Below are 25,896 nucleotides of genomic sequence, written 5' to 3'. Positions count from 1 at the left end.
TGCGCACGGCTACACGCCACATGGATTTACGCAAAACGCGCAAGCATGGAATTGTCATTCACTTCTTCTTTCCAGCCTTCTCAGCGGCCTTGGTGACTTTGCCACCAGCAGTAGGTGGGTCCTTGAAGTTGACCGACTTGATGACAAACGTCAACCGTAAGATAGAAGAAAACGATGGATAAGATAGTTCTAGAATACCACATTGATTAAGACTTTAGGTCCTATTCCTATTCGGTTGATAAATAATGTTCGTGCAGGGCGCAAAAACATCTAAGAAAAATCCCCAAGACGTTACCAAAGCTTAAAAGTAAAATACAAATTAAAAGCAGTCGTATTTATAAAAAAAAAAATGAAGAAAATAAAGAAATTTGGTTTTTGATTTGGAAAAATGTCCAAAAAGTGTCTTTTTTTTCACAAAGCTGTCTTTTTTGACTCAATAGTGTCCCGGTGTCCCTCAGAGTGAAAAAGTGTCCAAAAGCCACTAAAAGTGTCCATTTGGCATCCCAGCCTTTTATGCAATCTGATTCTTGTGTTGAATTTGATGTTACTTCCGAGCAGGGTTGCCACCACAACGAAATAAAAATCACCAGTTTTTCACGAAGAAAATCGCCAGATTTTCACCAAGAAAATCACCAGTATTTCACAAAAACACCAGAAATTGGTTGTCAATAATGATAAGCTCTACACCAAAAAGACGCGTTGGGCATCCTGAGCTAAGACATTTTTTTTTTTTTCAAAGGCCGTCAACTGCTCAAGAAGGAAGAGAATCTATACCTAAAACCGGAATTCCAGGCAAAGACTGAAATTGTTACCTAAATCTTGTTACTGGCCATGAAGAACCTTTTTATTTATTTAACTACTATTATACTTTTCATTGTCTTTACTTTGCAAATCTTTTTTTTCTTTTTTCTAGGTTTTCATTGAAAACTACTAACAACTAACAACTCACCGCAGCACCAAGCCGCCTGAGGCCAACACAGCTACGCACGCTCCTCCTCCATCCCAACCTATTTGAAGCCCCCCTTTTTACACCCGCCCACGAAGTTCCCATTTCCTTTAAATCTTTCTTTATGACGTCTCCCACCCCAAACGAGGACAACCTGCTTTCCGTTTAGCCTTAGATGGTTTGCCGAAAAGAACAATCTTCGGTAATCTGTCATCGCTCATCCGCACAACGTGCCCTAGCCAGCTCAACCTTTCTTTCATTATAGCCCTAGAGAGCGGTATTAAAGCACATTTTTCGTATAGCCTATTGTTTGAAATACGGTCAGTCAGCCAGGTACCCCGAACAGTCCTTAAGCAATTTCTCTGGAAAACATCTAGCAAATCTTCATCCGCTTTTCGGAGCGCTCATGCTTCAGAACCATATTTCACCACTGTCATCACTGCAGTTTCTAATATTCTAATCTTGGTTTGCAGACTTATCTTCCCGTTCTTTCAAACTTTTCTTAACTGTGAAAAAACACCCTGAGCCTTGGCTATTCTACTTTTAACATCTTCACTGCTCTCACCATCTTTACTTATAATACTACCAAGGTAAGGGAAGCTGCCCACCTGATCAATCTTTTCATTACCCAACGTCACCTTTTCATCTTCACTTATTCCTAGCCTTAGTGACTTAGTCTTCTTAACATTAATTTTCAAACCTATTCTAGCACCCTGAACTCGCAAACCTCTAAAACTTCATTCATTTTGCTCACACTTTCATCTAGGATGCTTAGATCTCAACATAATCTAAGTCCCAGAGATTGTTTCCACCACGGTTGATTCCGTGCTCTCCCATTGCTTTTCCTGTGGTGCTTAAGGAATAGTCTATGATAATAATTCATATATAGAGGAATAGAACACAACCCTGCTTAACTCCTGATTTATTACAAAACCAGCTGCTAACCAAATTTCCTACCTTAACCGCAGCAGTGTTATTCTCGCACATAGCACTAATCACTTTAATGTATTTGTCCGGTATACAATACAAGGATATAACATTTACTAAAGCTCTTCTATCAACAGAATTGAACGCTTGGTCATAATCTATAAAACTAAGGACCAAAGGTGTGTGAAAACTCAGGCACTTCTCAATTATTAGCTAAGTGTGAAAATTTGGTCGACACATCCACTACCTTTTCTAAAACCACACTGATCTTTTCTTAAAACTTTGTCTACAGCATCTCTCAGTCTAAAAAGTATCATATTACTAAGTAATTTACTACCTACAGAGACCAGATTAATGTCTCGATGATTACCACACTCACTTTTATCACCTTTCTTATAAAGTGGCTTAATTAAAGTTTTCCTACATTCGTTAGGTACTTCCCCTTTTTTAAAAATCATATTCATGATCTTCAGTAGCTTATTTCTAACCTCAGAGCCACCATATTTAAGAAATTCATTTACTACCCTATCAGCACCTGGAGCCTTATTATTTTTTAATCCTTTTAGTACTGTAACTAATACCTCTTCACAAAACAAATCTTCCTTCACATCCAAGGTATCACAAACTTTTTCATTTGCCTCTATTTCTTTTCCTGCAACTCTATCTCGGTTAAGCAAATCCCCCTACCATAGTTGGTATCCTTAGTGGTAAACTTTAGGTCTGAAAAAGACGCCTCAAATGGTGTCAATTTCTTATATGTTTATTTTACTTTCGGAAAATTGTCGTAGGTCGAGTCTAAGCTGAAATATCAGACAAGTGGTGATAAATCTTATGTCCCTGTGTCCTTAGACGAGAGCCCCTTCAGACTGATCCCCCGGGTTTGTTCAGACTGTAAGTCCTTTGAAAAAGACCTAGACTTGGCTGCTGGATTTATGTTCATGTGGGACTACGCTTTCTTTACCTGAGAATTTTTTTTTCGTTTCTGAGCCTCAATCGGTTTTTATCACACATGTATGTATTTATAAATTTAAAATTTATAACTATGGGGAAGCCGATTGCCAAGCTAAAAGGATACACAGAAGCCCAAAACAACGCCACTCTTTAGAAATTAATAAAAAAAAAACTTTTTCCACAAAATAAGTTTTTCAAAGAAAAATAAAGAACTCCATTGAACCAACAATAAGCACAAATAAAATCATATAGTCTATCAGGCATAAAGATGCCAAAAATAAACATTAATAAATAAATGAAACCAGAAACGAACAGAAATTATAATAAATAACCGAGTCAAACTCAAAACGAGCAGAAATTACCATAAGTTGGGCGCAAAACCCCTATGCCTCCCCAAGGCCAGAACAAAATTTGCACTTTACTGAAAAAAATATAAGTTTTTTTGCTTTTATAACTTTAATAAATCAAATGATATTAACATTTTGATTGCTAAATATCAGTATATGCTTATTAAAGTGACAATACACATTCATTTCTATTTTTTCAGTAAAGTACAAACTATGTTCTGGCCTTTGGAAGGCATAGGGGTTTTGCGCAGCAAAACCCCTATGCCCAGCAGTGGCAAGTCATCCGAAGCAGGATGACAACTGTCGATATCAAAATAGAGTGCAAGTTGTAAGTGTAAGTTGTTAAAAGCGTCAAGTCAAAAAATTTCACCCTTTTACTGTTCTGACCATTCTTACGCCATTTACACATAATTATCAGTCATCCTTCGATCGATAAAAATATTATCTTTAAATTTTTCAATTGTATTTAGAATAGAGTTAGGAAATCAACCTCTAAATAATAAGTTAGATGATGATTATCATTCTTTTTTTAGCTTAAAAGGTAATGCTCTGCTTGAAATTTTCAGGTGTTTATTTTGATTGCTTAGATCTTTAACTGAACTATAGTTCATTGTATCCAATGTTTAGTTAAAGTTTTGTGTCCATTTTATCCAAACGTCTTGAAAGCTTCAGACCAACTGAGCAACTGCAAAACACAAAGCTTCAGACCAACGGCTATAAAAAGAGATTCAATTTGAGATATTGAATGATCCTGGGATAATTTTTTGCTTAAATTTGAAAAGTAGGGACTGACATAAGTAACACACAAATTTCTATCGGGGGGGGGGGAGGGAGGGGGCTAAACATTTTTTCTACGTTCCTCAAATAAGGGTATAGGCTATAGTTTCTTCTTTTCTTGTCCCAGTCATTAACAGGCTCTTCACAGAAAGTGTAATCCACATTCTATAATAAAATAATTATCTACAATCTGACGTCTTTCTTCAGTACCGAATAGATAATGCAGAAAAGCAATAAGTAGAATCAAAACCACCTGCAAATTATGCTAACAGTTTATCTAACATTGCTAAGACCATTCCAAAGCGCCAATTTTAATCAAATGCCTTTTAAGAAACAAAGAAGTGAGGTTTTGCGTAATTACCAAAATAGAATGTAAATATTTTGATATAGCATAACTGATATTGTTGTCTCTGAAACAAATGTCATGTCTCCAATTTTCTTGACGCAATAGAAGAGCAAAATAGGTCTTGTAAGATTATCTCTGGGCTGTCTTTTCTTCGATGGTTTAAATTAGAAAATCAAACTTAAAAATTCAGAGCTAAATAATAAGGATTCGGTTTGGTATGTTAAACATATCAATTACGAGGACAGGTACAAAACCTATTCAGTAGATATGACTCAAATGATGGAATTTTCATGAAAATCAAAGGATTTTCATGAAAATCCCATCATTAGATTCAGTGTATCAGAGAACCTTACTGTAAAAGTTTCAAGCTCCTATCTGCCAAAATATGCAACTTTTATTTTTTACCAGAAGAAAATTCACAAATACCATTATTCCTTTTTTTTCAGGGTGATTGTGTCGAACCAATGGTCCTAGAACATCGGAAGAGGGCTCATTTAAACGGAAATTAATATTTTTAATGGTCTCTTTAAGTGACTAAAAGATTGGAGGGAAACTAGCCTCCCAGCAATATCCTTTTTTTCCCAAAATCTTTCGATTAAAATTTTGAGATAGCCATTTTGTTCAGCATAGTTGAAAGGGCCCAAATCAATACCTTTAGAGATAACATGACCCCCCACAGTCCCTGGGGTTTTTAGATCCATTGTTTACATATAATATTTGTTATTGGGAAGTATACAGACATTTTTCCGGGGGGGGGCGAATTTTGTGCTTGAAACTTATCCATGGGGATAATTTTCGTGGAGGTATTTGACAAAACCTATACATAATTATTTTTGTCTGTCTTACTTTGTCTTTGCCAACTCAATTGTGAATGTGGAGATATTCCAGAGGAGTTTTCTGGGGGAAATTTTCAGTGCTATTTGATTTCCGGGAAAAAATTTCCATGGAAGGGGGGATTCTTGTTTTTTTATTTAATTTCTGAACGTTTTTAAATAATGCTGGGAAATCTGCCCCCCCCCCCCTCATAGAAATGCCCCTTTCCCCAAGGAAATATCCTCGATGGAAAGATCCTCCCCCGTAACCCCTACTCCGACCCCCAACCAGTAACAAAATTCTTCCTGATAACGCCTGTATACTACCCAAAAACCACTACTAGGCTATATGTAAATAATGGACACAGTTCATAACTTGCAGCCCTTCCCCCGGGAACTGTGGGGGATTAAGTCATCCTCAAAGACATATTAATTTGATTTTCGACTCTGCTGAACAAAATGGCTATCTCGAAAGTTTTGATTGGGTGACTTCGGGAAAAAAATGAGCGTGGGAGGGGGCCAAGTTGCCCTCTAATTTTTGGTCACTTAAAAAGCGCACTAGAACTTTTAATTTCCGTTCGAATGAGCCCTCTCACGATATTCTAGGACTACTGGATCGATACGATCACCCCTGGGAAAAACAACAAACAAATAAACACGCATCCGTGATCTTTCTTCTGACAAAAAATGCAAAATTCCACATTTTCGCATATAGGAGCTTGAAACCTCTATAGTAGGGTCCTCTGATACGCTGAATCTAATGGTGTGATTTTCATTAAATTTCTGTGACTTTTAGGGATTGTTTCTCCCTTTTTTCGAAAATAAGAAATTTTCTCAGGCACGTAAATTTTGATGGGTAAGATTAAACTTGATGAAACTTATATATTTGAAATCAGTTTATATATTTGAAATGAGGGTCGGTCCTTACTTACAGTTCGTTACCACGAACTGTTTGAAAATTTCAAGTCTTCCAATCACTTTCGACTATTAAAAAGGACCTGGGCCTTTCAATTCCCAATCGAATTAGCCCTTTTTGAGTTTTTACGACAACGCTTTTTATAAACACCTTATATGCCCCCAGGGCATAAATTACAACCCTTACCCTAAGGGCTGCGAGGGGTTTGTCATCCTCAAAGACCTAATTCCCAGAACTGTCAATTACGTTAAACAAAAGGGCTGTCTCAAAATTTTGATTGTATGTGTTTGGGGAAATGGTGGGCGTGAGAAGGGCGTTAGTTAATCTCCTATCACTTTCAACTATTAAAAAATGCACTAGCCCTTTCAATTTCCAATCGAATAAGCCCTTTTGAAGTTTCTGCGACAATACATTCAATAAAAAACCTTATATGCCCCCAGGGCATAACTTACAACCCTTGCCCTTAGAGCTGGGAGGGGGGGGGTTGTCATCCTCAAGCACCTAATTTCCAAAACTTTCAATCACGATGAAAAAAATTGCAATCTCAAAATTTTGATTGAATGTGTTTGGGGAAATGGTGGGCGTGAGGGGGGGGGGGGCTATTTGACCTACAATCACTTCCGACTATTAAAAAGGGCACTAGCCCTTTCAATTTCCAATCGAATGAGCCCTTTTTGAAGTTTCTACGACAACGCTTTCCATGAAAACCTTATATTCCTCAGGGCATAACTAGCAACCCTTGCCCTGAAGGGCTGTGAGTGGGTTTTCATTCTCAAAGACACAATTTCCGGACCTTTCAACTACATTGAACAAAATGGTTATCTAAAAATCTTGATTGGATGTGTTCGGGGAAATGGTGGGTGCAAGAGGGGGATTACTTGCTCTCCAATCACTTTGGACTATTAAAAGGGTACTAGCCGTTTCAATTTCCAACCGAATGATTCCTTTTTGAATTTTCTACGTCAACGCTTTCTATAAAAAAAAAATCTTATATGCCCCCCAGGGAATAAATTACAACCCTGGCCCTGAGGGCTGTGGAGTTTTGTCACCCTCAAAAACATAATTTCCCGACTTTTTAACTACGTCAAACAAAATAGCTATCTCAAAATTTTGATTGGATATGTTTGGCGAAATGGCGGGTGTGAGAGGAGTGTTAGTTATCCTCCAATAAGTTTCGACTATCAAAAAGGGCACAAGTCCAACTAAATGATTTTCTTCTAATTTCCAATTGAATGAGCCCTTTTTCAAGTTTCTACAACATCACTATCTATAAAAACCTTACATGCCCCCAGGGCATAACTTACAACCCTTGCCTAGAGCTCTGAGGGGGTTATCATCCTCAAAGTCTTTTAACTTCGTTGAACAAAATGGTTATCTAAAAATTTTGATTGGATGTGTTTTGGGAAAAGGTGGGCGTGAGAGGGGGGTTAGTTGCCCTCAAATCACTTCCGACCATTAAAAAAGACACTATCCCTTTTTTATTTCCAATTGAATAAGTCTTTTTTAAAGTTTCTACGACAAAACTTTCAATAAAAACCTTATATGCCCCCAGGGCATAACTTACAATCCTTGCCCTGAGGGCTGTGGGGGAGTGTCATCGTCGAAGATATAATTTCAGGATTTTTCAACTACTTTGAACAAAACGGATATTTCAAAATTTTGATTGGATGTGTCTGGGTAAATGGTGGGTGTGGAAGGGGTGCCACATGCCTTCCAATGATTTTCAACTAGTAAAAAGAGCACAAGCCCTTTCAATATTCAATCAAATAAGCCCTTTTTGAAGTTTCTACGACAACGCTTTCTATAAGAACCTTATATGCCCCAGTGCATAACTTATAACCCTTGTCCTGTGGGCTGTGGGGGAGTGTTCTCCTCAAAAACATAGTTTCTATCTGGAAATCAGCTATGCTGAACAAAATGGCTATCTCAAAATTTTGATTGGATGTGTATGGGAAATGGTGGGCATGAGAGGGGCGTTAGTTGCTCTTCAATCACTTTTAACTATTAAAAAAGACACTAGCCCTTTCAGCTTACAATCGAATGAGCTCTTTTGAAGTTTCTACGACAACATTTTCAATAAAAACTTACATACCCCCAAGGCATATCTTACAACCCTCGCCCTGAAAGTTTTGGGTGGCTGTCATTCTCAAAGACCTAATTTCCAGAACTTTCAACTACGTTGAACAAAATTGCTATCTCAAAATTTTGATTGGATGTGTTTGGGCAAATGGTTAGCGTGAGAGGAGGGGTTAGTATCCCTCCGATCATTTCCGACTATCAAAAAGGGCACTAGCCCTTTCAATTTTCCATTGAATGAGTCCTTTTTGAAGTTTTTACGACAACGCTTTCTATAAAAAAAACCTTATATGTCCACGGGCAGAACTTAGACCCATTGCCCTGAGGGCTGTGAGGGGGTTGTCATCCTCAAAGACATAATTTCCGGACCTTTCAACTACGTTGAATAAAATGGCTATCTCAAAATTTTGATTGGATGTGTTTGGGGAGGGGGGATTACTTGCCCTCCAATCACTTTCGACTACTAAAAGGGCACTAGTCGTTTAAATTTCCAATTGATGGTTTTTGGGGGAGAGTGTCATCCTCAAAGATATAATTTTCGTAACTTTCAACTACTTTGAACAAAATGGCTATCAAAAAACTTTGATTGGATGTGTTTCGATCAATGGTGGTCGTGGAGGGGGTGTTAGTTGCCTTCCAATCACCTTCGACTATTAAAAAGAGCACTAGCCATGTCAATTTCAAATTAAATGAGCTCTTTTTGAAGTTTCTACGACAACGCTTTCTATAAACACATTATATGCCCCCAGGGCATACTTACAACCCTTGTCCTGAGGACTGTGGGGGGGGGGGGGTCATCCTCAAAGGCTTAATTTGCAGAACTTTCAACTACGTTGAACAAAATGGCTGTCTCAAAATTTTGACTGCATGTGTTTGGGGAAAAGGTGGGCGTGACAGGGGTGTTAGTTGCCCTCCAATCACTTTTGACTATTAAAAAGGGCACTAGCCCTTTGCATTTTCAATCTTGAAGTTTTTACGACAAAGCTTTCTATAAAAACCTTATATCCCCCAGGGCATAACTTACAACCTTGACCTAAGAGCTATGGGGAAGTGTCCTCCTCTAAAACATAATTTTATCTGGATATCAACTACGCTGAACAAAATAACTGTCTTAAAATTTTGATTGGATGTGTTTCGGGAAATGTGGACGTGGAAGGGGTGTTAGCTGCCTTCCAATCACTTTCGACTGCTAAAAGGGCACTAGCCATTCCAATTTCCAATCGAATGAGCCCTTTTCCAAGTTTCTTCGACAACTCCTTCGATACGAAAGGCCCTGGTCTACAGGACGAAAAAAATAATACATTGTGCCAACATTGTTCTTTACTTAGGCAGCGCGATTGCACTGTCTATGATAAAACGAACCAAGAGTATCAGAAAATTCCACATGATAGCGTACCTTTACCTACTATGTCTGAGGATCAAGTTTTTGGTAAAATAAAGAAACTTAAACGAACTAGTATAACTCCCATAGATATGCTGATTGAACTTGTAAACACATTTCCTGACAAATTGACTAAGCCACTAACAAATTTTTAACTGTATTTCAACTTCTTCAGTTTGCCCACAGATATGGAAAACGTATGTTACTCCAATCACTAAAAAAAAAAAAATACTGAAATTAATTTCGATGGTGGGAGGCCAATCACTTTGACCCGATTTTATTGATCATAACATTTTAATTTCTAAGTTTTTATTTGATTTTAGAGATGATCCTGCTGGTGTGAAAATCATTCAGAGTTTCAATAATTAGGTTCCAAATTTTATAATATAAGAAGTTTTTCTTTGAACCTGAGCCAGTTTTTTGTGGTGTACCTCAATGTACCATTTTGGGTCTTATTCTTTTTCTAGTTATGATTAATCATATTGCTAGTGATTGTGAAGACCGCTGGAAATATGTTGATGACATTACCCTTGGAGAAATGTGCGAAGCAAATGATTGTAGCAAAGCTCAAATTTTAATTGATAAAGTAAAGACTTCCAGTTCAAAAAAGCTTCCAGTTCAAATACGACGGTAAATGACAGTAAATCTTTTATTTTAATTATTTTACTTTTAAATTCTTCTGAACCAGAATTTCTACCAACTATCTTTTTCTACCAACTCTACCAACTACCAACTATGTCAGGATGATTAAACTCTTGGGAGTTATTATTACCAGTGATTTAAAATGGGAAGCAAATACATCTATGACAAACGAAACTTCGAGAAGAGACAAAGTAACAAAATGAAAAATAAAATCAAAAAGGGTGAAAAAACGAGGATTTTGTCAGCCTAGATGTATTTGAAATACATCTATTCAAGTAAAAAGGGGTAATGCTGGGCAGCAGATGCTCAAGCGTATGTCAAAACATGGCGCCCCTCCAGATCACCTCCTCCGAATATTTACATTTCTAAAATTCGCCCATTTCTGGAATATGCAGCTCCTGTATGGCATTTTGGACTGACGGCTGAGCAAAGCGCCAGGGTCAAAAGAGTTCAGAAAAGAGCTCTAATCATAGTATCGAAGCAGACAGACACGCCTCATGGAGAGCTGATTGCAAAGTTTAAAATGCAAGCTCTGAAAAAAAGAAGAGAGACAGTTGGCATGGATTTTGTATGAATAGCTCTGATCCACCCAATTCTCATAACCTTTTTCCCCCCTCAATTCACAACAAAACAAATCCCGCGCAGGGTTGCAGTGCTTGTCGAGAAACTTCAGCCGGTATGCTGTGCTCATCAGCGGTTAGCGAAAAGTTTTATACCTACTTTTGTAAAAATGTATAACGAAAATCAGAAGGATTGATTAGTGTTTTTTATGTATTTGCTTTTTAATGTGACTATACCAAAGAAATTTGCCAGTGCGAAGAAAATTTTGGTGGAAATAAAAGTTTATCTATCTATCTATCAGGTTTCTCAGCTCTTTTTTTAATATGGCAAAGAGAGTAAGGTACGCTAGTCAAGTGAAACTTTCAGAGCTCTTCTGGGCTTAATATTTGAACCAATCCCAGAAAGTCTCATAAAACAAACCAAAATACAAGTGTGATAAGATGGAGGAAAAATGGAAATGTATGATAATCTGCGCTCCTAAATGTGTGTTGGGAGTTTTCCTTTTTTTTTTTTTTTACCTTATTTTGACTGCAAAAGTAAGTACCAAATTTTAGTGTAAAAACAAACACATATTTATTTTTTTGTAAACAATCTCGTAAGTTTGAGAAAAGATTATCCCATTTTTTTCCCCTAAAATTTGATAATCTTAACAAAACCATGCCCCTGAGTTTGCGTAACCTACATAAAATAACAAAGGTATGTCTAATATTAACAAATATATGTAAATTTTATTTAGTATATAACTTAATTTCAAAAGAATAAAATATACCAAACAAAACATAGTGGTAGAATATAAAATTTAGAACGCTTGGATTCAATTCCTGACATAACATGATTTAAAGGGTCGTCCAGAATGCACATAAGTTATTTGTGCAATCCACTTGTTTTCGCAGACTTGATGCGATTCCTCCATTCATTTTTCTAATACAATAACTGTTTTGGTACACTCTCAATTTGTCAAGAGTTGAACCACATTGCCTTATTACCTGCCAAATGCTGGTGTTATTGGTATATTTTTGCCTCCAACGCTTAGCTCCTGCAATTGTGAGCAGTTTTGTCAAATTTGTACTCACCAAAAGTTCTTGATTCTTCCATAACATTTTTAGATGTGAACAGTCACAAACTGGGTTTCTTTTCTGTTGTTTGATGTTCATTGGGTTCAACTCCATTGCCTTTTCTTCTTTGTTTTCGATTCTATATTCTTCTGGAAAATAAGATACGTAATCATGGAACCATGGATGTCTGTGGATGATTTCTCTTATTTCTGGCCGCTTGTCAGTTTTCACTTCCAAACAACTGCATACTAACTCCCACGCCAATTTCGAAAATCTGAACTTTTTCATTCTTCTAAATATCACCTCACCACTAGTCCAAGTATAATTCTCAGAGTGAAGAGCTGCTAGGGAGTAACCCCCCCCCCCAGGGGCAGGGGGGGGGGGTTATATGCAGCAAAGATCATTTTAAGAATTTGTAGTTAGCACTACAATCGCTATTAACAAATGATGTTTGTTTTACCTATTACGTTTTATTTCTCATCAAGTAATATTTATGAGCAAATTAGAGTCTGATTTGCTTTGTGTAGGCATTGTTACTCCTGCATTGAAAAAATATTACAAAACCAAAGCTCCCTTTGAGTGTAGCTTGTAGTGTGAACACCTGTTCTCTGTAAGATTTTTGAATTACTTGTCATCGAACATATCAATTAAATCGCCTTTGTTTTGCTAGTGATGCCTGATTTGGTTTCAAAATGGGACGCTCAGCTCAGAAAGCACGCTCATCGTTGAATTGTTGAATTTGTTGTTATTTCCCAGTCAACCGAAGCCCAACCAGTTGCTATTGAGTTCATTTAATAGCAGTTTCGACAGGTCTATTGTTATTCCCTTACGTAAAAAGAGGCAACGCACTAGCGTTAAGTTTAGTAGAGAGATATGAGCCTTCAATATAGGTTTTTTTTTCAACCACTTTATATGAAAATTGGAGTCGCAGAAGTGTGGGAAGGGCTCAGTTCATTAGAAATTGAAAGTTCCAGTGCGTTTTTAAGGGTCAAAGTTAAGGTGTGTAGCCAGCCCCCTCACATTCCCTTTTTGTTATCCAGCCCCACCCCAACGTTTGCCGGATATGAACTCTGAGTTAGCCATTTTGTTCGTAATCAACGAAAGGTCTAACACATATGCCTCATAGAGTAACAAGACCACCACAGCTCCTAGGGCAAGGCCAGTAAATTTTGCTAATTGCCAATTGTTTACAGGTAGTTCTTAGAGTGAAAAAGGGACTATAATTGATTCTGGATCTTCAATAGACTCGAAAATTTTTGGGATGGTTCCTTGGACCAAGAAGAACTTGGTCTTTGGTCCTCCGATTAGTTAGAAACTTTTAACCATAAGCCTCTGGCCCAAGAAAACCCTATGTTAAAAAAGAATGTCAGGGGAAGCACAAACCCTTCGAATTTGTATTGAAAAAAGGTCCAATAAACTGTTTTTCTAATAATCTCAAATTTATATACTCTAGCCTTTGGGCCAAGGTGACCATAATGGAAATAAAAACTTCAAAGAAAATTTTGCTTTGCCTGAAAATGAAGCCAAAAAACGGTCAGTAACTTTGTTTCTGAGTGACTCGAACCTTAAAACCGTTAGTGCCTCCACCAAAGGGACCTTATAGTACAAACCAATTTTATTTTGGGGGCCAAAAAAGGAGCATAAAAAGGGCCAACAAAATTGTTTCTTTCTGAATAGCTTGAGACTTGAGGCCTTAAATTCTTGGACCAAATGGACCTTAATGTAGGCTATAAAAAAGAACTTAACTTGGGGGCACACCTTCTCAAAATTGCGGATTAAAATTGTCATTTTCCTTATTGGCCGTAGCCTGGACAAAAAAGGCCTCACAATTTGGCTTGGATGGGGGAGGATGAATGGTGACTAGGAATTGGGTAAAAAATATGTCGTCTCTGATCAGTTTGAACCTTACAGTTGGTAAGTACCGGGGTCAAAGGGAGACGATTTTAGTTCGGGAGCATGGGCCACAAAAGGGGATTTTTTCAAACAGGTTGAAACTTATATCTTAAAGTCCTTGGGTCATTGGCCTTGGGCTATCTTGAAAACCTGGTGCGTAAGGAGAATTAAGAAATATGAATTGATTCCCGCTATAATGAACCAAAATTTGCTTTTAGTTGAGGTTACAGACGCGCCTAATAAGGAGCATGAAAATGATCCACCAAAACATTTTTTCCAATTAGCTTAAAACTTTTAATAATTGCTTCCAGGGCTAAGGAGACTAAGAATTTTTCTGGGAGAGCGAGGGATCTAGGGCACCCAGAAATGGACTAAAGAACTTGTTGTTCCCTATCAGTTTGAAACGTACAGTAGTAATTCCATTGGGTAACGGAAACTTAATGTAAGACAAAAAGGGGATGGTGGCATGGGTTCCCCAGAATTGGGTGAATAAAGAGCTAAAAAAAAAGCTTCCCCAAAAATGGCTAAAAATATTTGTCATCAAACAAGTTAAAATTACACCCGTAAGCTCCTGGGCTTAAGAAGCCCTCATGCCGAAAGAATAGGTCGGGGAAACGGGACCCCAAATAATGAGACTTAAAAACGTCAAAAATTATTTTAGATTACATTGAAATTTATATCTGAAAGCTCTTGGACCAAGGGCACATAAAGTTAGTAGAGGTGACCCTAAAGCCCCCACGAGTCACCCCTGCTGCCACCTACAACTTTTTTTAACACCATATATTGGCACGAGAACCACGTGGTTTATGGTTTTTGTCAGTGAGAATTTGAAAAACAGGAATTTTGTCACATTTTTGTATGTTTTCATGGATGGTTATGTGTGTGGGTCGATTTATTTGATGTTTTTCATGGATGTTTTATGGATTTTCTCAGTGAGAATGAAAAACAGGTTTTTTCTCACTTGAAAAAACAGGAATTTTGATGTTTTTATGGTTTTTGTCAGTGAGAATGGAAAAACAGAAACTTTCTCACTTTCATGGATGTCAACAGCACTTCATGTCTATTTCATGGTTTTTGTCAGTGAGAATGAAAAAACAGTATTTTTCTCACTTTGCTGTCAGTCATTAATCAAATTGTTTCCAGGCAAAATTTAATAATGTCTGACAGGTACTGCTCCAGGAATAGATCCAAAATCATTAATGTCTTTGCCTCGGGAACAGTTCTACTGGTCGAACTCCAAAGGATATTAATAACCAAAGGCCATGGAAACAATTAGGCAAGAAACATCTTAGCGATGAATTGTTTTAGCGCGCGAGAAGGTTTCATATTAATTTGAAATGCATTAGCACAGAGATGCCAATAACAAAGGAACACGCTGAATTTGCGTTTAGGGATTATTTGGGCGAAACCATTTTAGACAGGTTATGGAACTATTTCAGCGAAACACATAGAGACATTTTAAAAGAAGATTTTTGAAGAGATTTTAGAAGAGAATTTAAAGGTGAAACTCTGTGGTCGTTATAATACACAAGTTTCATTTGAACAGTGTTGTGAGGTCCTCTAACCCAACCCCAAAGGGTTCCAATCCTCCTACCCCCCCCCCGCAGGACGCCCCCGGTCCTCAAAAGCCCCCCCCCAAGCTCCCAAAGGCCCTCCACCGGTCCCCAAATGTCTCCCAGGCCCCCAACTGTCCCCCCAGGCCCGCAAAGACCCACCACGCTCGCAAAGGGCCACCGGCGCCCCCAAAGGCCCACCCCGGCCCCCAAAGCCCAACGCCGGGCCCCCCCAAGGCCCATCGAGCACCCAAAGGACCACCCGGGTCCCAAAGGTCCTCCACCGGTCCCCAACAGCCCCACATACCCTCCCATGGTCCTCAAAGGTCCCCCGGGCTCCCAAAGGGCCACCGGCGCCCCAAAGGCCATCCACCGGTCCCCAAATGTCCCCCAGGCACCCAAAAGCCCACCCCGACCCCCAAATGCCATCCCCGGCCCCCAAAGCCCAACCCCCGGTCCCCCAAGGTCCCCCCCAGCTCCCAAAGGACCACCCGCCCACAACGGACCCACAGACCCTCAAAGGCTCTCCCCGAGCACCCGTCTTTCGTTGATGTGAGTTGTCTGAAACCTATAATTTGGGATGTGTAGTTTGCTACTTCAGGCTTTTCTGAGCAGGATTTCTTAGCCATTCATAGGTGTGTGTTGACTGAAACCAATACTTTGGGATGAGTAGTTTGCTATTTCAGGCTTTTATGAGCTAGGTTTCATAGCCTTTCGTTGGTGTGTGTTGAGTGAAACTTATGATTAGGGATATATAGTTTGCTTTTTGGTCTTTTCTGAGTTGGATTTCTTAGTCTTTCATAGGTGTGTGATGTCTGAAACCTGTGATTTGGTATGTGTAGTTTGCTATTTTCGACTTTTCTGAGCTGGATTTCTTAGCCTTTCATAGGTATTCGTTGTCATAAAATTATGATTTGGGATGTATAGTTTGCTATTTCAGACTTTTCTGAGCTAATGTTTTCTAGTATTTCGTAGGTGAATGTTGACTGAAACCAATAGTTTGGGATGAATAGTTTGCTATTTTTGACTTTTCTGAGCTAGGTTTCTTAGTTTTTCGTTGGTGTGTGGTGTCTGAAACCGATGATTTGGGATATGTAGTTTGCTATTTTTGACTTTTCTGAGTTGGATTTCTTAGTCTTTCATAGGTGTGTGTTCTCTGAAACATACGATTTGGGATGTGTAGATTGCTACCTTTGAACGGTCTGCGCTGTATCTCTAGGCATTTCATAGTTTTTTGTTGTAAGAAAAATGTATTTTGGGTTTACTAGAATTAAATTTTGAGAGTTTTCACCTATGACTACTCTCAATTCATTTGTGTGTGCGGTCTGACAAAAATTATATGAAATATGTAGTTTGCTATTTCCGAATTTTCATAAACTGATTTATTATTCTTTATTAGGTGTGTGATGTCTGAAACCTATGATTTGGGAGTTGTGGGTTGCTATTTTTTGACTTTTATGAGCAGGATTTTTTAGCAATTCGTAGGTGTGTGTTGACTGAAAACTATGATTTGGGATGGTTAATTTGCTATTTCTGACTCTTCATAACCAGATTTCTTAGTCTTTCGTAGGTGTGTGATGTCTGAAACCTATGATTTGGGAGGTATATTTTGCTTTTTGGACTTTTCAGAGCTAGGATTCTTAGTCACTCATGACAGGTGTTTGTTGTCTGAAACTTCAAGTTTGGGATGAGTAGTTGGCTATTTCAGAGCTATGATTCTTAGTATTTCATAGGTGAATGCTGTCTGAAACTTATGATTTGGGATATGTAAATTACTAGTTCGGGCTTTTCTGAGTTAGATTTCTTAGTCTTTCATAGGTGTGTAGTGTCTGAAACCTATGAGTTGGGATGTGTAGTTTGATATTTTTGACTTTTCTGAGCTAGGTTTCTTAGCCTTTCATAGGTATGTGTTGTCAGAAAATTATGATTTGGGATGTGTGGGTTGCTATTTCAGGCTTTTATGAGCTGGATTTCTTAGCTGTTCATAGGTGTGTGTTGTCTGAAACTTATGATTTGGGATGTGTCGTTTGCTATTTGATCTTTTCAGAGCTATGATTCTTAGTCCGTCATAGACGTTTGTTGTCTGAAACTTATAGTTAGGGATGAGTAATTTCGATATTTCAGGCTTTTCTGAGCTAAGGTTTCTTAGTCTTTCATAGGTGAATGATGTCTGAAACCTATGATTTGGGATATGTAAATTACTATTTCAGGCTTTTTTGAGTGGGATTTCTTAGTCTTTCCTAGGTGTGTGTTGTCTGAAACCTATGATTTGGGATGGGTGGATTGCTACTTTTGACTTTTCTGAGCTGAATTTCTTAGCCTTTCATAGGTGTTTGTTGTCTGAAACCTATAGTTTGGGGTAACTAGTTGGCTATTTTTGACTTTTCTGAGCTAGGTTTCTTAGCCGTTCTTAGGTGAGTGTTGTCTGAAACCTAGGATTTGAAATATGTAAATTACTATTTCGGGCTTTTCTAAGCTAGATTTCTTAGTCTTTCATAGGTATGTATTGTCTGAAACCTGTGATTTGGGATGTGTGGGTTGCTATTTTTGATTTTTCTGAGCTGGGTTTCTTACCCATTCGTAGGTGAGTGCTGTCTGAAACATGTGATTTTGAGATGGTTAATTTGCTATTTCCGGCTTTTATTAGCTAGGTTTCATAGCCTTTCATAGGTGTGTTTTGTCAGAAAATTACGATTTGGGATGTGTAGTTTGCTATTTGAACTTTTCAGAGCTAGGATTCTTAGTCCATCATTGGTGTTTGTTGTCTGAAACCAATAGTTTGGGATGACTAGTTTGATATTTCAGGCTTGTTCATTTTGAATTTCTGTCATTAAATGCAAGAGTTGGAAAATTAGGGTCATAGTCCACCAGCTCAGTATTAGGATCCCTGTCCACCAGCCTAAACGGTGGAAATTCACTAGCTCAGAATTGGGGTCTTAGTCCACCAGCCTGAATGGTGGAAATCCACTAGCCCAATATTGGGGTCTCAGTCCACCAGCCTTAATGGTGGAAATTTACTAACTCCGAATTAGGGTCTTAGTCCACCAGCCCGAATGGTGGAAATTCACTAGCTCAGAATTTGGGTATTAGTCCACCAGCCTGAATGGTTGAAATTCAAATTAGACGACACAAAAACTTACACACACACAAAAACTTACACACACTCACAAAAACTTACACACACACACAAAAACTTACACACACACACACATGAAAACTTACACACACACACCAAAACTTACACACACACGATGACAATAACACAAACAAACACATAAAAACACACACACACACACACACACACACACACACAAACTTACACATGAACACGAAAACTTACATGCACACAAAAACTTACATGCACACAAAAACTTACACACACACACACACACACACACACAAAACTTACACACACACAAAAACGCGAAAACTCACACACACACACACCAAAACTTAAACACACACACAAACTTACACACACACACACACACACGCACACAAAAACTTACAAAAGAACACAAAAAAAAAAACTCACAAACACATTCACAAAAACAGACACAAACACACACACACACACACAAAACTTACACATACACACATTAAAACTAACACACACACGCAAAAACATACACACACAAAAACTAACACGCACACACACACACACACACGCCAAAACTTACACACACAAAAACTTACACGCACACACACACACACACACACAAACTTACACATGCACGCGAAAACTTACATGCACACAAAAACTTACATGCACACAAAAACACACACACACACACAAAAATTACACAAACAAACACACGAAAACTTACAAACATACGCGCCACAAATGACACAAACTAAAAAAATTACACACACACACACACACACACACACACACAAACTTACACATGAACACAAAAAAACTCACACACACACACGCACAAAAACTGCACACACACACACACACATACACAAACACACACACACACACGAACACTTACACACACACGCCAAAACTTACACACACACACAAAAACTTACACATGCACACGAAAAATTACACACACACACATGAAAACTTACACACACACACGTCAAAACTAGCACACACACACACACACACACAATAACAAACACACACACACACAAACAAATACACACACAAAATAACACACACACACACTAACTTTAAAATTATAACGATATAATTCTTGATATCTATCTAATTAATGAAAACAAAAAAATACACTCTTAAGCACACTCACACAAACAAAAAAAAACCAACACCAAAACACACACACACACCCCAAAAATAACACACACAAAAACATACAAAAAAAAAAAACCCATAAACAAAAAACAAACAAACACATGAACACAAAAAAACTCACACACACACTCACAAAAACTTCCACACACACACACACACAAAACTTCCACACACACACACACGAAAACTTACACACACACATAAAAACTAACACACACAAAAACATACACACACACACACACACACACACACACACTTACACACAAACACACACACACACACAAACACACACACACACACAAAAAACTTACACCCACACACAAAAGCTTAGACACACAAAAACTTACACACACACACAAAAACTTACACCCACACGCAAAAACTACATGCACACAAAAACTTACATGCACACAAAAACACACACACACAAAAACTTACACACACACAAAAAAACAAACACACACACAAAAACTTACACACACACACACAGAACTACACACACACACCAAACTTGCACACACACACACAACACACACACACACACACACACACACACACACACACACACAAAAAACTTACACATGCACACGAAAACTTACATGCACACAAAAACCTATACACACACACACGAAAACTTACACGCACACGTCAAAACTTACACACACACAAGAGCTTAGACACACAAAAACTTACACCCACACACACACAAAAACTTACACCCACACGCAAAAACTTACACACACACACACAAAAACTTACACAGACACAAAAACATACCAAAACACAAAAACATACAAACAAAAACACTAACACCCACACGCACAAACTGACACACACACACACACGAAAACTTACACACACACACGAAAACTTAGATTAAGTTAGGTTAGGTTAGTTTAGGTTAGGTTAGCCCACGTACGCTTCACTTAGGTTATATTAGGTTGGGTGAGAGACAGGCAAAAAGTTAAGTGTATGATTAGGTGAGGTTAGATTAATTTAGGTTAAGTTAGGTTAGGCTAGGTTAGCCTTCGTCCGCGCGCGTACGTAGGCTAACCTAGCCTAGCCTAACTAACCTAACTTAACCTAACCTAACCTAATCATACACCTAACTTTTGCCTGTCTCTCACCTAACCTAAGCTAACCTAAGTGAAGCGTACGTGGGCTAACCTAACCTAACTTAACCTAACTTGCATCTAGTTTTCGTTATGTGTGTGTGTAAGTTTTGTGTGTGTGTGTGTAGTGTATTTGTGTGTGTGTAGTGTGTGTGTGTGTGTGTGTGTGTGTGTGTGTAAGTTTTGTGTGTGTAAGTTTTTGTGTGTGTGTGTGTGTAGTTTGCGTGTGTGTAAGTTTCTGTGTGTGTGTGTGTGTAAGTTTTTGTGTGTCTAAGCTCTTGTGTGTGTGTGTAAGTTTTGACGTGTGAGTGTAAGTTTTCGTGTGTGTGTGTATAAGTTTTTGTGTGCATGTAAGTTTTCGTGTGCATGTGTGTAGTGTGTGTGTGTGTGTGTGTGTGTTTTTGTTTGTGTATGTTTTTGTGTGGGTGTTTGTGCATGTGGTGGTGTGTGTGTGTAATAGTTCGTGTGTGTGTGTGTATGCGTTTGTGTGTGTGTGTAATTTATTTTGTGTGAATGTAAGAGATTGTGTGTGTGTGTATTATATAGTTAGAATGAATTTTTTTTTTATCATTGAATTGATTGCGTTTTTTCGTACTTGTTTGTTTGTGTGTGTAAGTTTTTGTGTGTCTTAGATTTTGCGTGTGGTTTTATTTTTTTTTTTTTGTTGTGTTTGTTTGTGTGTGTGTGTGTGTGTGTGTGTGTGTGTGTGTGTGTGTGTGTGTGTGTGTGTGTGTGTGTAAGTTTTTGTGTGTGTAAGTTTTGGTGTGTGTGTGTAAGTTTTCGTGTGTGTGTGTGTGTGTGTAAGTTTTGTGTGTGTGTGTGTGTGTGTGTGTGCAAGTTTTTGTGCGTGTGTGTGTGAGTTTTTTTGTGTTCATGTGTAAGTTTTTGTGTGTGTGTGTGTGTGTGTGTTTGTGTATTTTTGTTTGTGTGTTTCAGTTTTTTCGTGGGTGTGTATGTTTTTGTGTGTGTGTGTGTGTGTAAGTGTTTGTGTGTGTGTATATGTGTAAGTTTTTGTGTGCATGTAAGTTTTTGTGTGCTTGTAAGTTTTCGTTTGCTAGTGTAAGTTTTTGTGTGTGTGTGTGTGTGTATGGGTAAGTTGTGTGTGTGTGTGTGTGTGTAATTTTGTGTGTGTGTGTGTGTGTGTAAGTTTTGCCGTGTGTGTGTGTAAGTTTTAGTGTGTGTGTGTGTAAGTTTTCGTGTGTTTGTGTTAGTTTTTGTGTGTGTGTATGTTTTTGCGTGTGTGTGTAAGTTTTCGTATGTGTGTGTGTGTGTTTTGTGTATGTGTGTGTGTGTGTGTGTAATTTTTTGTGCGTGTGTGTGTGTGTGAGTTTTTTTGTGTTCATTTTTAATTTTGTGTGTGTGTGTGTGTGTGTGTGTGTGTGTTAGTTTTTGTGTGTGTGTAATTTTTGGAGTGTGTGTGTGTGATTTTTAGTGTGTTTGTGTTTTTATGTTTTTTGTGTGTGTGTGTGTGTAAGTTTGTGTGTGCTTGTTTGTTTTTGTGTGGTTGTTTGTTTTCTCGTGGTTGTGTTAGTTTTTGTGTGTGTGTGTGTGTGTGTGTGTGTAAGTTTTTGTGTGTGTATTTTTTTGTGTGTGTGTGTGTGTGTGTGCGTGTCAGTTTTTGTGTGTGTCTGTTTTTGTGTGTGTGTTTAAGTTTTATTGTGTGTATTTTTATTTTTGTGTGTGTGTGTGTGTGTGTGTGTGTGTGTATTTATTTGTGAGTGTGTGTGTGTGTTTTTTTTGTGTTCATGTTTTTTTTTTTGTGTTCGTGTGTGTGTGTGTGTGTAATTGTTTGTGTTTGTTTAAGTTTTTTTGTTTGTGTGTGTGTTTTTTCGTGTTTGTGTGTGTGTTTATTTTTTGTGTTTGTGTGTGTGTGTGTGTAAGTTTTTGTGTGAATTTAAGTTTTTTTGTGAATGTAAGTTTTAGTGTGAATGTGTAAGTTTGTGTGTGTTTGTGTGTGTGTTTGTTTGTGATTGTTTTTTTGTTTTTGTGTGTGAAAGTTTCTTCGTGTGTGTGTTAGTTTGGGTGTGTGTGTGTAAGTTTTCATGTGTGTGTGTGTGTGTAAGTTTTTGTGTGTGTGTGTGTAAGTTTTTGTGCGTGTGTGTAAGTTTTTGTGTGTGTGTAAGTTTTTGTGTCGTCTAATGTGAATTTCAACCATTCAGGCTGGTGGACTAAGACCCCAATTCTGAGCTAGTGAATTTCCACCATTCGGACTGGTGGACTAAGACCCTAATTCGGAGTTAGTGAATTTCCACCATTCAGGGTGGTGGACTGAGACCCCAATATTTAGCTTGTGGATTTCCATCATTCAGGCTGGTGGACTAAGACCCCAATTCTGAGCTAGTGAATTTCCACCGTTTAGGCTGGTGGACTGGGATCCTAATACTGAGCTGGTGGACTAAGACCCTAATTTTCCAACTCTTGCATTTCATGACAGAAATTCAAAATGAACAAGCCTGAAATAGCAAACTAGTCATCCCAAACTATTGGTTTCAGCCAACAAACACCAATGATGGACTAAGAATCCTAGCTCTGAAAAGTTCAAATAGCAAACTACACATCCCAAATCGTAATTTTCTGACAACACACACATATGAAAGGCTATGAAACCTAGCTAATAAAAGCCGGAAATAGCAAATTAACCATCCAAAATCATAAGTTTCAGACAGCACTCACCTATGAACGACTAAGAAACCCAGCTCGGAAAAGTAAAAAAGTAGCAACCCACACATCACAAATATTAGGTTTCAGACAACACCTACCTATGAAAGACTACGAAATCTAGCTTAGAAAAGCCCGAAATAGTAATTTACATATTCCAAATCCTAGGTGTCAGACAACACACACCTAAGAACGGCTAAGAAACCTAGCTCAGAAAAGTCAAAAATAGCCAACTAGTTACCCCAAACTATAGGTTTCAGACAACAAACACCTATGAAAGGCTAAGAAATTCAGCTCAGAAAAGTCAAAAGTAGCAATCCACCCATCCCAAATCATAGGTTTCAGACAACACACACCTAGGAAAGACTAAGAAATCCCACTCAGAAAAGCCCGAAATAGTAATTTACATATCAAAAATCATAGGTTTTAGACATCATTCACCTATGACAGACTAAGAAACCTTAGCTCATAAAAGCCTGAAATATTGAAACTACTCATCCCTAACTAGAAGTTTCAGACAACAAACACCTATGACGGACTAAGAATCATAGCTCTGAAAAGATCAAAAATCAAACTACACATCCCAAATCATAAGTTTCAGACAACACACACCTATGAACAGCTAAGAAATCCAGCTCAGAAAAGCCGGAAATAGAAACCCACACATCCCAAATCATAATGTTCTGACAACACATACCTATGAAAGGCTAAGAAACCTAGCTCAGAAAAGTCGAAAATAGCAAACTACACATCCCAAATCATAGGTTTCAGACACTACACACCTATGAAAGACTAAGAAATCTAACTCAGAAAAGCCCGAAATAGTAATTTACATATCCAAAATCATAAGTTTCAGACAGCATTCACCTATGAAATACTAAGAATCATAGCTCTGAAATAGCCAACTACTCATCCCAAACTAGAAGTTTCAGACAACAAACACCTGTCATGAGTGACTAAAAATCCTAGCTCTTAAAAGTCCAAAAAGCAAACTATACCCCCCAAATCATAGGTTTCAGACATCACACACCTACGAAAGACTAAGAAATCTGGTTATGAAGAGTCAGAAATAGCAAATTAACCATCCCAAATCATAGGTTTCAGTCAACACACACCTACGAATGGCTATAAAATCCTGCTCAGAAAAGTCAAAAAATATCAACCCACACACCCCAAATCAAAGGTTTCAGACACCACACACCTACGAAAGACTAAGAAATCCGGTTATGAAAAGTCGAAAATAGCAAATTACACATCCCAAATCATAGGTTTCAGACAACACTCACCTATGAACGGCTAAGAAACCTAGCTCAGAAAAGTCAAAAATAGCAAACTAGTCATCCCAAACTATAGGTTTCAGCCAACAAACACCTATGAAAGTCTAAGAAATCCAGCTCAGAAAAGTCAAAATTAGCAATCCACACACCCCAAATCATAGGTTTTATACAACACACACCTAAGGAAGACTAAGAAATCCAACTCAGAAAAGTCAAAAATAGCAAACTACATATCCCAAATCATCGGTTTCAGACACCCCACACCAACGAAAGACTAAGAAACGTAGCTCAGAAAAGTCAAAAATAGCAAACTATTCATCCCAAACTATTGGTTTCAGACAACATTCACCTACGAAATACTAGAAAACCTTAGCTCAGAAAAGTCTGAAATAGCACACTATATATCCCAAATCATAATTTTCTGACAACGCATACCTATGAAAGGCTAAGAAATCCAGCTCAGAAAAGTCGAAAATAGCAAACTACACATCCCAAATCACAGGTTTCAGACACCACGCACCTATGAAAGACTAAGAAATCCAACTCAGAAAAGACCAAAAAGCAAACTATATATCCCAAATCATAAGTTTCACTCAACACACACCAATGAAAGGCTATGAAACCTAGCTCATAAAAGCCTGAAATAGCAAACTACTCATCCCAAAGTATTGGTTTCAGTCAACACACACCTACGAATGGCTAAGAAATCCTGCTCAGAAAAGCCTGAAGTAGCAAACGACACATCCCAAATCATAGGTTTCAGACAACTCACATCAACGAAAGACGGGTGCTCGGGGAGAGCCTTTGTGGGTGTGGGGGGCCCTTGTGGGCCGGGGGTCTTTGGGGAGCTGGGGGGTACCTTTGGGGACGTGGGGTTGGGCTTGGGGGTCCGGGGATGGCATTGGGGGGGCGGGGGGGGCTTTTGGGGGCCGGGGGGACATTTGGGGTCCGGTGGTTGGCCTTTGGGGCGCCCGGGGCCCTTTGGGTGCCCGGGGGACCTTTGAGGCACTTGGGTGGGCATTTGGGGCAGTTGGGGACCGGGGGAGGACCTTTGGGACCCCGGTGGTCCTTTGGGAGCTCGATGGGCCTTTGGGGGGCCCGGTGTTGGTCTTTGGGGGTCTGGGTGGGCCTTTGGGGGCGCCGGTGGCCCTTTGCGAGCTTGGTGGGTCTGTGTGGGTCTGGGGGGACAGTTGGGGGCCTGGGGGACATTTGGGGACCGGTGGAGGGCCTTTGGGAGCGCGGGGGGCTTTTGAGGACCCGGGGCTTCCTTCGGGGTTGGGGTAGGAGGATTGGAACCCTTTGGGGTTGGGTTAGAGGACCTCACAACACTGTTCAAATGAAACTTGTGTATTATAACGACCACAGAGTTTCACCTTTAAATTCTCTTCTAAAATCTCTT

The 25,896-nt window shown here is 38.7% G+C and overlaps 1 protein-coding gene across 1 annotated transcript in view; it reads right to left on the bottom strand.

Annotated features, from left to right (window-relative positions):
- Positions 1-11,518: 11,518 nt before the first annotated feature.
- The window catches only part of LOC148949166 (uncharacterized), a 173,160-nt gene continuing 158,782 nt past the window's right edge, over positions 11,519-25,896 (bottom strand). The window contains exon 3 of the mRNA XM_089092641.1: positions 11,519-12,040. Coding sequence (XP_088948767.1) covers positions 11,519-12,040 — 522 coding nt within the window. The remainder of the gene's footprint in view (positions 12,041-25,896) is intronic.

The sequence above is a fragment of the Artemia sp. Qi Xiang Cuo genome, chromosome 8 (assembly GCF_049724085.1).
Source record: "Artemia sp. Qi Xiang Cuo chromosome 8, ASM4972408v1, whole genome shotgun sequence".
NCBI classification, from domain to species: domain Eukaryota; kingdom Metazoa; phylum Arthropoda; class Branchiopoda; order Anostraca; family Artemiidae; genus Artemia; species Artemia sp. Qi Xiang Cuo.
This window is presented reverse-complemented; position numbering and strand designations above follow the sequence as displayed.